Source organism: Cryptomeria japonica, chromosome 9 (assembly GCF_030272615.1).
Source record: "Cryptomeria japonica chromosome 9, Sugi_1.0, whole genome shotgun sequence".
Lineage (NCBI taxonomy): Eukaryota > Viridiplantae > Streptophyta > Pinopsida > Cupressales > Cupressaceae > Cryptomeria > Cryptomeria japonica.
This window is the reverse complement of record NC_081413.1, coordinates 384,984,260-384,998,467: the sequence shown is the minus strand read 5'-3', so window position 1 is coordinate 384,998,467 and position 14,208 is coordinate 384,984,260. Positions and strand designations below refer to the sequence as shown.

Below are 14,208 nucleotides of genomic sequence, written 5' to 3'. Positions count from 1 at the left end.
TTTCAATGGCCATCGGGAGACCTGGAACCACAAATTCTACAAGGACCACGGTCTCCTTCCCGTACATAAGAAGAAGGATAATAAAGATTTTGAAGACTGCGGTCTTCCATACAGGGTTCCAATCGTGGCCAACACTCTTCGGATTATCTACATCGCCAGGGTTTGGGGCGTCTCCCTTCCAATATTCTTTGTATTCCGGCAGGTGCACCTCTGTTGGTTGCTCTGGTTCCTCTACTTCAAGCCTGTAGCTTTGGAACATTTCGTAATCCTCCATTTGCCAATGGAAGAGCCCGTTAAGTGAGCATACCTCATCTTCAGAACATCCCTCCAATTCGAGCACCCCTTCATTGTTCGGCTCCATCGCGTTCTTGCCCTTGCTTTCATCGGGACCCCCTTCCCCTTTATTAGAGTCCTCTGAGTCCGAGTCTGAAGAGGCGAGCTCTTCGCTGACATCTTGGGTGTGTAGGTCAATGGTATATTTCCGCCCTCCCTTCTCCATGGAAAGTGTATTTTTCTTCCAGTTGTGGTTTACCCTCGCGTTGATCAACCACGCTCTCCCCAGGATGGCGTCATAGCCTTTCTTCTTCGAGGGAATAACCACGAAATCTAACAAGAATGGTTGCGTACCAATTGTCACTTGCTGGGCCATCAACAGGCTAAGTGGCTTAATGGCGTGTTGGTCCGCTCCCACCAGGTTGAATGTGGGTGGCCATAGGGTGGGCTTCCCTAGTCGCTTCCATGTTTCTTTTGGTAGTACATTCACCCCAGATCCCCCGTCCACAATGGTGTCCTTCAGAATGGTCCCACGGATACCCATTTCTACCACAACTGGGTGTCTACCACTGCTCACGGCTAGTAACATCGTGTCAGTCGAAGGGCTGACAGAAACCTCCACCTGTGGTGTACTCTTCGAAGCGGTGGCGGGAACCCCTACCCGTGGTGCACTCGACAATGCGGTGGCGGGAACCCGTACTTGTGGTGCACTCGACGATGCGGTGGCGGGAACCCCTCTTGTGGTGCACTTGACACTACGGTGCTTTGCACATTGGTGAGGATGGCAGTCCTCAATTGTGGCATAGAGTCTAGAAGGTCTTTTACCTTTATCGGCACCTCTATCTGCAAGATTTGCCCAATGATGTTATTTTCCGCTTCCGTACGGGATGATGTACTCGCCACCTCGTTGTCCCGTCGTTCGGTCGTCATCTCACGTTCAATATTGGCCTTTGCCTCTTGTAATTTCTCCTTCTCCGTATGGGGGTCAGGATAAGTGGCTTTTTTCGTCTGGGCGCGGGTGATCGCCAGTACTTCTTTCTCACCAGTCTTCTCAGCCTTCTCAATGTTGAGGAGATTAACCCCTGCGTGCGGGCAATTTGCGTCCTCATGGTCCCCTGGCCCACACCAACGGCAGAGGTGCTGAGGGGTGGCTTCCTTCGTGCAATCACGGGCGAAGTGCCCCCACTGATTACAGGCCCTACATTGGATAATTGGCTGGCCCTTGGCATCATACTGGATACGGCTTCCGTTATTGTTATTGTTGCTATTCCTTCCGCCGCCGCGTCTGTTGTCCCGGTATCCTCCACATGATGCCGTTGTGTTAGTATGTTGGCCGGTACCCGCTGGTGCGGATGTTGTGGCCTGCTCCGTGAACAGCACCTGGTTCATTTGCGTACCTCGGGTTTTCATGTTGTATGGGCACTCCTTGGTGGAGTGTCCCATCACTTGGGAAATCTCACAGAATGCCTTCTTTTGGCAAGTACCCTTTGTGTGCCCTTCCTCTTTGCACTCAGTGCACCATATGTCCCCTTCGTTCCGACCAGTGCTTCTCATTAGTTTGAATTCCTTTCTCATTCGCTCCATGTCTTTCTAGAGCGCTTGCATCCGTTTGCTAGCCTCGCCGTCACTGCTCCTTTCCTGTGAAGAGTCATCGTCCTCGGATGAGGATTTATTACTTTTCTTCTTCTTTGATGTTTTGTGTTCGCTCTCCAGGTCCATCGCCCTATTATAAGCGTTGTCATATGACCTCAGGGGTACAATTTTCATCTTCCTCCGTAGGGAGGATTTCAACCCTTCAACGAACCATCGTTTCTTCAATCCATCTGCAGGTTGGCTTTCCATTTTACCCAAGAGTTCTTTCAGCCTCCGACTGTATGCCCGTACTGTCTCCTTGGTACCTTGTTTGGTACTGTATATCTCCGTTACAATTTCATTGTCATCACGGAGCAACCGAAACTCCCCCGTGAATTCCTTCTATAGATTGGCCCACGTGGCCACTTTTTGCTTGTCCACATCGGAGTACCAATCTATGGCAGCTCCTCGTAACGTGGCTGGGAACTGCTGTACCCAGTCATCCTGGTCTGTTGCTTCGTTGGCGGACCAAATGGTTTCACATGTACGGCAGTGCCGTAAGGGGTCTTCCTTGCCCTCCCCTGTGAACTTTGGCAATTTTTGTTTACTCGCCATCCCACCGCTGGGTCTCGCTCCTCTAATTCCTTGTGTGCTTGTACCTGGCGATCCTCCGCCTCCTGCAACTGAACCTCCACTCGTGGGTCCTCCGGAAAAAGTTGCTGACACCGAACCAAACAAATTGCCTCCTGTACGGTACCCTTGTGTTCCCTCGGCACCTTCGGTCGTACCGTCACCTTCCGGTGTCTCCCTCCGGTTGTCCTCTGAAATGGACAAATTCTTTAGCAAGTCTCTAGTAGCGTCGAGCAGGTTTAGACTTTGCCTTGTTTGTTCCACCAACTCTTCGCGGCTTCTTACTCTACGGTGGTATTCTGGCGAACTGTAGAGTTCTCCTTTGGCACCCTCCGTGACTCCTTCTGGCAGCCCTACAACAGTGTAGACAGTGTAGTTCTCTCCGTCTGTCTCTGCCTCCGCAACCTCCGCGACACCTCCTGGGTTCCCTTCGGGCAACCCCTCGGCCGGTCGTCCCTCGGCAAGCTGCCTTAGCCTATGCCTTCGTTCTATCTGCTGTCTGAGATTCAACGCGGTTTGCGCCACTTCCCATTCGTCACTCTGTATCTTTTTATTTTTGTCCTTATTTAGTCTATTGGGCATAAGTCACTTCCATACACAACAAACACACGCCATGTACACAAAAAAACTTTTATTATTTTTATTTTTATTTTGCCTTTCGGCCACAATTTATATCAGCAGTGTGTCGGGATTATTACAAGGTTCAATTTCCTCCTGGCCTGGCGCCATCTCGTTCCATTTCTCGTCGGTTGTTCTCTTCGTAGCGTTGCAGGATTTGTTGTCGTCGCTCTTCCTGGGCAATCTCCTCTAGGCGGGCTTGTTGTGCCAGCGATGCCTGTGCAAGCAACCGGGGGAGGTGGTTCATCAACCGGTTTACTGCCGGGCTAACCTCCAGCGCTGTCCACACGGCACTTGGTGGGATTTCTGCCTCTGCCGCCTCTCGTCGGACGTAGGTCTGAATGGCTACCTGGAGCAAAATTGAAAATTCTCGCGTTGTCGTATCTTCCCCTGTGTAAAGTTCTGTTCGGGCGTCGTCGGCCTTTGGGTTTATTTCACCAACAGGTAGGCCCATTGTGTCTGTGCGCCATCCGTGTCTTCCGTTCCCGAGTACGTTTAGGCAGCGGCGCCAAATGTTTACCCTCTTGGGTAAACGGTTAGATGCAGAAAGTAAATGCACAGAACATAATGGAAATACATTAAATAACCAGTCTCTATGTTAATTCAACAGTCCATGTACATCAAGTGCTTATAACATTACATTTGACACGACTATCATGATCCTACTTCGAAGAAAAGGTACACAATATATAATACCCGAAGGGGTGCGACACAACCGTCGCGACTCCAACTACCTACCCGTCGGCTAACTAACTGACCGCCGTAACTCATTATTACCGACGACAACATAAACATAATATAACAACATAACATAATGATTATTCCCGGCAACACTTATGTCTCCCAAGTCCCCCTTTATAAAATCACTTTATAAATTAAACTTCTTTTATAGCTCCAAAAATGATCTCTTCATTAAAATAATGAAAATTTGATATGCGAGGTCCCTGTTTTGTGCTTCCAAGATTTAAAACTCCTTCCCTCGTTCCCAACGAGCTATCACGCTAAGGTGCATTTTAAATATTTTAATTATTTTTTTGCAACCTTAGTAAAATAGTTAAAAATAAACTATTAATGCACTAATTTGACGAAAATTGTCGAAAAGCATCGGAAGTGAAATTTGATCGCATTGGAATGACGCCAATGAAGAATAATGACAAATGAAGCCAATCGGGTGATGTACTATAAATAGACACTCCCTCCAAGAGTCTTGGAGCCCCAACTGGAAGCTGAAAATAACATCTGAAAGCATCATATGACTCCTCTAAACCATTTGAGCTCTTTGGTAACATCAAACTACCTCCATAAACAATCTGACACAAACCCAGAAAGTCAGCAACAATACCCGAAAATGAGGACATTACACTCTGCCATTCCCAAAGATTGCTTGTCCACAAGCAATGCTAATGAAATCCTGGAATTAACTGATTTTAGATATTGCAATTGTTTACTAGAGATCATACCTTGGAAGCCCTTTTGTCTTTCCTCCATTTGAATCTTACCAATGAGGTCTCCAATAGCTGTGCGAGTGTTATCAAATCCAGAAACTGCACTCTTGTATATGATGGATTGTGGAAATCTCTTAGAACTGAACTGTCATGTATACGAGGTGGAAATCTGATTTTTATTCAATATAACATAGATCAAAGCATATTAAGATTTTATACAAGTACAATAAAAACCACTAAGAGCTGGGAATCAAACAGAAATAGTAAAGGAAAGCAACTAGGAAATGATAGAAAATTTTGATAGGGAATTAGGTGTCATGGGCCTGTACGGTGATTCTAAAAATATCATTATATGTCTGTGACCTGATAGGCGTGCTTGTGAACAATAGGGGTGCTAGTAACTCTCTGTGGTTATTGTTGTTTGACAGGGGTACTAATGACCTCCTTAGATGCTCTTGTCAGCCCATATGCTTCTTCAAATTTCAAGTATGTCACTTAATTTTTCTTTTAATTGTGGTGCTTGTGGATTTTGAAGATATGTTGCCAGTGATGTAGAAATGACCTATTAAATTTGAGGGGTAGAAAAAATCGGGTGTTTGGTTTGGGATCTTGCCTCAGACCCTTGGTTTGGCTCGTATTAGCCCATAGGTATTGGAAATTTCTGAGTATGTGCTTTGTATAGTGCAAGGTGAATGTGATGTGGGAAAGAAGCACAAATGGAAACGCAAGGAGGCTTTTTACAACAATGGTGGTGTGTAGTGCCATGGAGGGGAGAGTACGGTGGTGGAGGATCACAAGGTGTGCTAAGAGGCTTGCTAATGTAGTTTTATGGATGGCTAATTTAGAATAATAAAAGAGCTGGACTCTTAATGTCAATTATAGGAAGAATTAGTATGGAGTAGCAAGAGAGTGCAAGTAGAATAAGAAATGCAAGGATAGTGTAGAATTCTTTATCAATTAGGTAAGAATAGTTTTTATTGACTTCTTAAACAACATATTGATTAAGAAAACATAATATAATAACTTGGGGTTTGTGATTGCTCATTGGCTGGAGTTTTGAGTTGAGAATGAAGGTAGATAGTGGTGTGGGTGCGCTGGTGACTTGCACACCCAAGGTCATTAGTATAGGGATGCTAGTGTCCTGAACTGCACACCAGTACAAATTATATGGAACATGCTATTACAGAAAAAGGGGTTCATGTCGGATTGGTTTGGCACATTTGTGAGGGGTTTAAGGCTCGGAAATGGACTTGATTGAGGCAGGATCTTAAGCAGCAATCACCATTTTTCCTGTCTTTCCTACAAATTTGGAACTCCGTAACTCTCTACAAGAAAATTGGATTTAAAGTTTGCATGCACCGCAACAATTGACATATAAAGATGACCAAGCTGTGAAAGTTGAAGCCCCAAAGCTCAAAAAACATTACCATTTGTTCCAAGTCGCTAGCATGGTAAGTTAGTATTGTGTTTTTTCCAGATTGCAATTGCCAAAAGTTCGTCTACCATTTCTGTATGCCTCCATCTTCTTTGGTTGTCAATGCAGTTTCAAGTTGCCACTACAGTGTATAGGTCACCATTGTGCTATTTAGATTGCTTTTGTCTCATAATATCTATAATGTAGAAAAACTCTTGTTTGAGACTTTCTCCTCTTTTGTTAGCATTTGATCTTTTGCAGATGATAAACCAGGAACACAGTTTGTTTCTTCCTCTATTTGCATAGCATAACATTTCAATTCATAGTTCTTGTATTGCTGGATCAGAAATCTATTCATGTTTACTTTATGCATGTGATTGATTATCCTAAAGGAAGCACATGATATTGTTAGTTTAACAATACACTAAGTGGGATAAACTGACTAAATACTCCACATTAGGATAGTTAAGATTTCGTTGACTTGTTGACAAAAGTGCAATTAAGGTAACTAACATGGGTGGTTATATTCTTACATGCTTGAGTAATCTCAAGAAGGAAGCCTTGATGAATCTTACGGTGCACAAGGTTGTTCATTGGAAGTTGAAAAGCCACGATTAAGGCGAAGCAACAGAATTTGGTGGAATAGGCAAATTGATTCATGGCATTGCAAATGATACAATAGCACATGGCATCAACCTAAATTTTCATAGAAGTCAGAGTCATCTAGATAGACGTGGGCACAATTTACAATTGTGCAGTTTGGTATGGCTTGAAAATGCTTTCTCAACACGAGGGTGTTGAGCAAGGAATGGCTTGAATGTTTGTAATATTGTATATTTGTGTTCATGTGATTTTTTGAGATAGAGAGACATGGGGCAATGGTTGTGGAAAAGGCAAAATTTTTCCCAGAATATAGGTACGTAGAGGGGATGGCTGTCAAAATATCTCAAATTTTTAAAATGTAAATAGACACGTGGAATTCACAATGATAGTCTTCTTCTATTTTAGCTTTTTAAGTTTTATTGGATTCAACATTATTTTCTTTTAAAAATTTACCTTTTCTTAATTTTATGTACCAAGTGGAGTAGGTTGTTCAGTCTTCAAAAGGGGTGATGTCTCATCCAAGCCTTAAAGTCTTTAAGACATCTAGGGTGTCAGGGATGTCACCCAAATCCTTCGGGTCACTTTTCTGTGGAACAGTGTTGTAGATTGTCGATCATTTATGGGAGGTGTAATTAGCTATGTCCAAATAAAGAATTACACCGATGCAACTCATCCTTGAGAGTTATTCTCTTGGTGTTGTGTGAAGCACCAGATTAAATAGAACCCCCTATTTTGAGAAAATCTAGTCTTTGGTGGTTGGTAGGGGTTCAACACCTTGTATGCCCAATGATGAAAGGAGTTGGGTTTTAGTGAAATGCCTCCAAAGCAAGATATACCAATTGTCATGGGGTGGTACAACTGTAAGTTGATATTGTATGATTGCGGAATGAAAATTGTAATTGTTGGAATTCTTTAAGTAGGCAGTTTCAAGTATCTTTACAGTGTAAAATTGGAATAGTTTGCTTAGTTACTTCTTTCAGCCAAATATGTCATGTATGGTTGATTGTAGAGCATTGAAGGAGTTTGATGCTTTTGGTGTTGAGATAGAATTACAAGAATAAGCAGTCTTGGAGTATCAAATATTAATATCTTTGTTAAAATCAATGATAAACCCTAGCTTGTTATGCTTTTCCAATTATTGAGTGTCTCTTATGTTTCATTTAACTAGTCATGGACACATGATAGTTCACTCTATGTTTTCTGTGCTATGATTTGTTTACTATGAAGCTGTAATGACTTGAGACCCAGAGTACATTCTATATAGTGTTTCGGATGCTAGATCATCTTCTGGCATTTTGTTAGAACTTATTTATCAAACAAAACTTTGATGTTTTTCTTCTGCTGAGGTGGAGAAAATGCTTAAAAATGAAATTTCATGAACTGCTTGTTGTCTGAGTATGATGATGTTATAAGATATGTTTGAATTTTAGTATGCCCCCTTTTGCCCTTTAGATTGTCATGTTGTTGTCTGTGTTGATGGTGTTGTGCTTTTCAGAAAAAAATGGGAAGAACACCTAATCCATGTTCAACAGATGCTCCAAATTTTATGCCACTACAATTAGATTGTCATGTTTTTGTCTATGTTGCTCGCATAATGCCTTTCACCAAAACACGGGAAGCACCTAAACCTTGTTCAACAGGTTCTTCAAATATATGCCATTATAAGCTACATGACACTTTAGATAAGTTTTTCTTCACAATGCAGTAGATTCGGCATTTTGATTACATTGTTGGCTAAAGTGGAGTCCATATTGAACAAGAAATCTTTCAGGCAATTTAGGAATGATCAACACCTATGACACTAATGGAGCTCTGCAGCTTTCTAGACTTAACTAACCTATATTAAAAGGTCTTATTGGGTTTTTTTAACTTTGTGTGGTTCTGAACAAAGCAACCAGAGGTGGAGCCAATTAAATCTTTACTTGGTCAGCTGTTACACATTCAACAATATGGCATTCGAAGAAACAAATACTGACTCTTGTCAACAACATTATTTGGTCTGCCAGTTCTGCAGCAATCATTTGAAGTAGATATGTATGTATTTGGTGCAGCACTCATCTAGAACCGGCATTGTTTAGCTATCACAGTTAAATATTGACTGATATGGTCTCAAAGCATGCAACATATGACAGAGAGCTGCATGTCATAGTAAAGTTAGATCTATTTTTTGGTAAAAGGAAGACATCAAATCCAAAAAACCCTTTTACAGTTTTTTCTGACACAAAACAAATTACTGAATGAGCACCATCACAAATGGTCAACATATTTAGTGCAATGCCACTTGAACATCAACAATAACGAGGAATCTCAAATTTATTAGTTGAGTCATGTTGTTTCACATTTGTAATTCCTGTGGACATGAAACAACTTGCTCAGAGTTTTCTGAAGTATATACAGAGTTGGCTGACATATATTTAATTCTTAAAATTGGTGAGTCAGTCCTTGATTTCAATTTCCAGAATAATCTATTCTACAACCTTGGACGATTTTATTGATTATAGGTGAATAACACTTGAAATTGATTTGCGAAGCACACACTTAATAAAGTGATTAGACATTTCGGAGAAGAAAAGCATTGGGTGTTTTGAAAAAGTACTTCTATTGGTCTTATCTCTAAACAGATGCCATAACATAGTTCAGATATTGGATATCATGCACTGTAGCTTAACTGCAAACAGGAATCATGGATTCTACATGATTTGGAGAAGAATGCTTGAAACTATTTAGGGAAATATATTGAGTGATAAGGTGGGACATTTGGAGAATGAAAATGCTGGTTGTTTTGAAAAACTACATATGTTGGCCACATCCAAAATAGATGTCATCAGATCCGTCAGATCTTGCATAGCATATGCCTTAGCTAAACCATAAACAAGAAACATGAATTCTCCGCGATTAATATTCTCCTCTTCAAGTTTTTGTGGACTTCCTTTCATATTTTTATACCCTTGAGAATGGAGATGATTGTGTCTTTATGTCAGTGGTAGGTTTTTCCAATATGGTTGTAGTGATATCACGTCATTAGATAACTAAATGCTAGATATTGCATAACTTTCCTTTCAAGTGTAAATATTTTCTTGAGTTTTGGTGAAGGCAAGGGAACACTGATTGCGTATTAAAATAATTCAAATAAACTTAAAGCGGATGGAATTTTTAAAAGTAAATACAGTGTGCTGAATCCGTCATGACAATCCTACTTACAAGACTCAGACTTGGCTTGGACTTCTGTGGCTTTTTTTGACTTGGACACAATACTTCAACTCAACAATCATTTTCTATAGTTGCTTTTGCACTTATTTGGTGTTTTTAATAGTCGTGTTTGGTAGCATTTGGCATCATTTCCAGTCATGGGTGGAAGATAATGGCAATTTCCTAGGATTTTCCAGTCATGGGTTGAATATAATGGTAACTTCTTAGGATTTTCTACATTTGGGGTGCTCATTGTTGTGAAAGGATTTGAGCCTTTGCCATGTCTAGGTCTTTGGGAGTCACTCAGGCGCTCTCACCTTGGGGCATGCTGAATCTGGGCAAGTGGGAGTGAGTCTTGTAACTTTCACCAAAATAATTATGATACTGCGTTTTTTAGAATGTTGTTCATGTCTTGTTTAATGGTAGCAAAAAACCTTTTGTGTTGGAAACATCTTAGAAACTCCAAAGACATTTAGAGTCAAGTTCACTTAATCAAAGGAGACTTAATCATGTTATTTATTATTCTATAGTTGAAAGCTAAGTCACAAAGTTCGCCAAATTCCAAGGATGAAATTCGAATTTTGGCAAACTTCAAACTTTTATGTAAAATTCGTAAAAATTCACCTTGAAATTCGTATAGAAAAACTCGGGAATGTTTTTTGCCAAAATATATTTTCAAAAAGTGTTTTTTTAAAGGTTTTCAGAAAGGGTTTTCAGGTTCTCAAGTTATTTTTTAATAAAACACTGCGACTTTGCAACAGAAAAAAAAATGAAGGCATGAAGCTGAGCATATGTCGTATTCAAAATTGCAGTGTTTTACTATTTGTCCAACATGAATCCGGAGGATATTTTTGGAGCATCGAGTTGAATGGTCACATTTCAGGAGATCAAGGACTGGTGCGAGAGAGCAGAACGCCGTCCGCTAGGCGTCCAAAGTCACAAACTGTATTTTAGGTTTTTTTTTCTCATTTATACAATTTTATCAAAGTATGCTAAATTTTAATAACATATGTTTATAATATCAAATATAATTTTATTTATATTAAATTGTTACTAAAATTATTAACATTTAACTATTTATTTATTTATTTTGGTTTTTTTCATCTATAAAATTTAATGATGTATTATAATTTTTATTAATATATGTGTATATTATTAGAAATGTCAAGTTTATTTTAGTTAAATTAAATTGTGTTAATAAAAAAGTTAACATTTATTATAGTTGAATTTAATATTATTTTATCTTATTTAAATAATTTTATTTTAAATATTAATATTTAATAATTGTCATATCTTAAAATATTTAATTTATATTTTAAACTATTTATAGATAAAATTTAACAAAAATATACAAAAATTAATATATTTAAATTAAATTTAACAAATTAATTATATTTAATATAACATTGTTTTATTTTAAATTTAATATATTTATATAAGGCGAATTTAATGTCGAATTTTTTTCCGAATTTTTCTCTTGTCGAATTTCATCCGAATTTAATTGTTGTCGAACTCGAATTCGAACCTTGTGACTTAGGCTGAAAGTCCTGAAATACAAAAGTGTATTGAAAGCAGATACTGATAACCACAATTGAGAATATTGTCCATGTTTTAGTGTCAAACTGGGACTTTATATTATATCAATGGGAAAGTGTGCCTACAACTTTTGCCATAGGGGGAGGTTTCTGTCATTTTGTGAAACTTGTCCAACTACATTTTAATTACATGATACCATATATCAGTAGATTAAAATTATGACATCTTCACATTCCGTGTCATTGTAAAGCTTATGGTAGAAAATTGTGCATAGCGCTATTTGCATCAATGTCTCGGATCATACATCGCAATCCATCATCAGGAAGAGGATATAAATGGGGATTATGGAGTGTGATCCAATACTTGATGCAAATAAAGCTATACACAGTTTTCTAGCTGAAGCTTTACAAGATAGCAGTGGAGTTGAATACTTTGGAAATAGTTTTGGAGTCAATAACAGACATAAGAAATAGCAAGGCAGATAATACGTTATATGTGAAAGCTTGATACAACAGGGAATTCTATAGCAGTATATGATTTTATGTTCTATTTTTCTGGCACATTATAGAACTAGGTTGGTCTGTTGAACAATTACACTATTGCATTCAAATTCTGTGCTATCACCTGGAAATGAAATTGAAAAGTAGGGAAGAACAGAAAATTCATGTTAAATTGTTTTGTGGATGTTTGGTAACTATGAATTATAATGGCTCAAGCATGCTCTATTCCCTTTGTTACATTGTTTTACGTTTGAAAGGTCTCTTTGCATTAAAAAAATGAGGGACATTCATTCCTCTTTCATTATAAACTACATAGAATGATGTGGAATTAATCTTACAAGTATATTTTGGATGGAATTTGCATCATGCTTATTTTTTTTTTTAAATGGAACTGGAATTCCCAGAACATATTTGCGATATTACTGCCAGCTGACATCTATCACATATCTTGAATGTTGGGCTAAGTATTTTGCATTATTTTTTGCAGACAACATTATACAATTTTATCATCTCAACATGCGGGAAAAGCAAGAATTCAGATTGTGCAATTCAGGTTATTATATTTCCAATGAATTTTCAGTGTTATTTTAGTCTATAAAGTCAGACATGTGTCCTCGTTACATTTACACTTTCTGAGTTCAAGTATTAATTTCACTGATTCAATTTGCTGACAAGTATTATTTTAATTAGTGAGAATAATCTTATACTCACGCAATGGACAGTGACTATAAATTGATGATGTGCATATGTTAATTTGAAAAAGCCATTGCGTGACTATAAATTGATGATGTGCATATGTTAATTTGAAAAAGATGGCCTTTTTCAATGACATTAGTTTACTGTGATTTCTTTATTTCAGTACCTTGCTCAATTTTCATTTTGTATATATATGTTTTAAGTTTAATACATTTGACTTTTGTTTTATATGTTGATTTGAAAACAAAGCTTTTGGAGAATATGAAGCGGTCTGGTGTAAAGCTGAAGGGTCAGACATATATAACATTCTTGTGTGCTTGTGCATCAACCGGCCAGGTTGATCAAGTGTATGTTCTTCAATCTATTCTTTCTCAGATATAAGCTTGCACACACACACACACACATTTTATATGTTATTTATAGACATGGGCTTGCATTCTCTTTAAGATTAGATTTTCTACATAAAACTTCTGATTTTATGTGCATAGATACGTACAGTTAAGTCCAAGACAGTAATGTCATTTCTGTCTACTTATTTTGCAGTAATGAGATGTAAACTCACCGGTCAGCAGAAACCATCTAGGACTAGAATACTTATTTTAAACTCTACTAATGTTGATTATACTTATGTTGCATGCAATGATAAGAGAATTAGATATTGATAAGATGTGATTTCCTTGATGAAGGCCTTTCTGGCATTCTTGTTTATTGATCCTTATTAAGTTTCTTATCCCACATTTCCAAGTTTGAAATGTTAAAATAATCAGTAGTTGCTCAGTGGACATTGAAATTTGCCAAGCTTTCTTTGCTTTAGGAGTGATATGCCATACGTTTGATATATAGTTTGGATGATAGACTTGCTGATTGCTTTAAGAATTATGGAAACAGTAGAGTTGATGGGTTCTATGTATCTCCAAATTGATCACAGGACCCTTTGGTCTCAATTTTTTTATGAGATAATTGGATAGACAATATTTATATGGATGATTGTTGTATCATGTAAACATAAAATTTTATAGCCAATGTAATGTCCTTTTTTATTTCAACATCTTTGGAATCCTCCAAATCTCTTGGAGAGCACTAACATTATGGGCAAGGTATTCTAATAGTGGTAGAGAGCTCTTGGAGCCCAGATGAATAATGGTACCATCCATATGGAGATTTGATATTCTGGGAGCACTCCACACTTCTTTAATGTCCCCTTTTGGTGCAGGGGCACTAGGATATATGTTTGCATCACTAGGATATGTGTTGATTCATGGTTATGCTTTGAGATAGGTTGTATTGAGTTTTGCCTTGAAGGCCTATTGATTAGGTCCTAAGACAATGTAATAAGCCATAAGGCTCCAAGATGTGTAAACTTGGTCCAAGGCCCTGTATGGGCATTTTATTTGTGTTTTTGGTGTTTAGGGGTCTTAGTTATGTTGTGTGTTCGCTCTTGCCCTTTTGATGTGAAGGCAAGATCCAAAATGTAATAAATGGTCAAAAGTTGCAATGTTGTCATAAGCAACTTTGTCAAATTTTGAATTTTTGGTTACCCCAACGGTTAGTTGGTTGAGTGTACACGTTGGGGGTGGTTGGAGGAGTTCCTTGGCATGATATAAGCCAGAGGAACGATGCCAACAGGTTAGGAGAAACTTTGAATGAAATTATTGCTTTCAAAACAAAACTGTGACTGCAATTTATTCCATTTTACTGTGTTTTCTGCATTTTGTACGGATCTGTACGGATG

General features: G+C 38.6%; 1 protein-coding gene across 2 annotated transcripts in view; it reads left to right on the top strand.

Annotated features, from left to right (window-relative positions):
• Nucleotides 1-14,208, top strand: part of LOC131072739 (pentatricopeptide repeat-containing protein At4g35850, mitochondrial) — a 254,154-nt gene that overhangs the window by 64,200 nt on the left and 175,746 nt on the right. For both annotated transcript variants that reach the window (XM_058009014.2, XM_058009006.2), the window contains exons 4-5: nt 12,268-12,333; nt 12,726-12,823. In XM_058009014.2, coding sequence (XP_057864997.1) covers nt 12,268-12,333; nt 12,726-12,823 — 164 coding nt within the window. The remainder of the gene's footprint in view (nt 1-12,267; nt 12,334-12,725; nt 12,824-14,208) is intronic.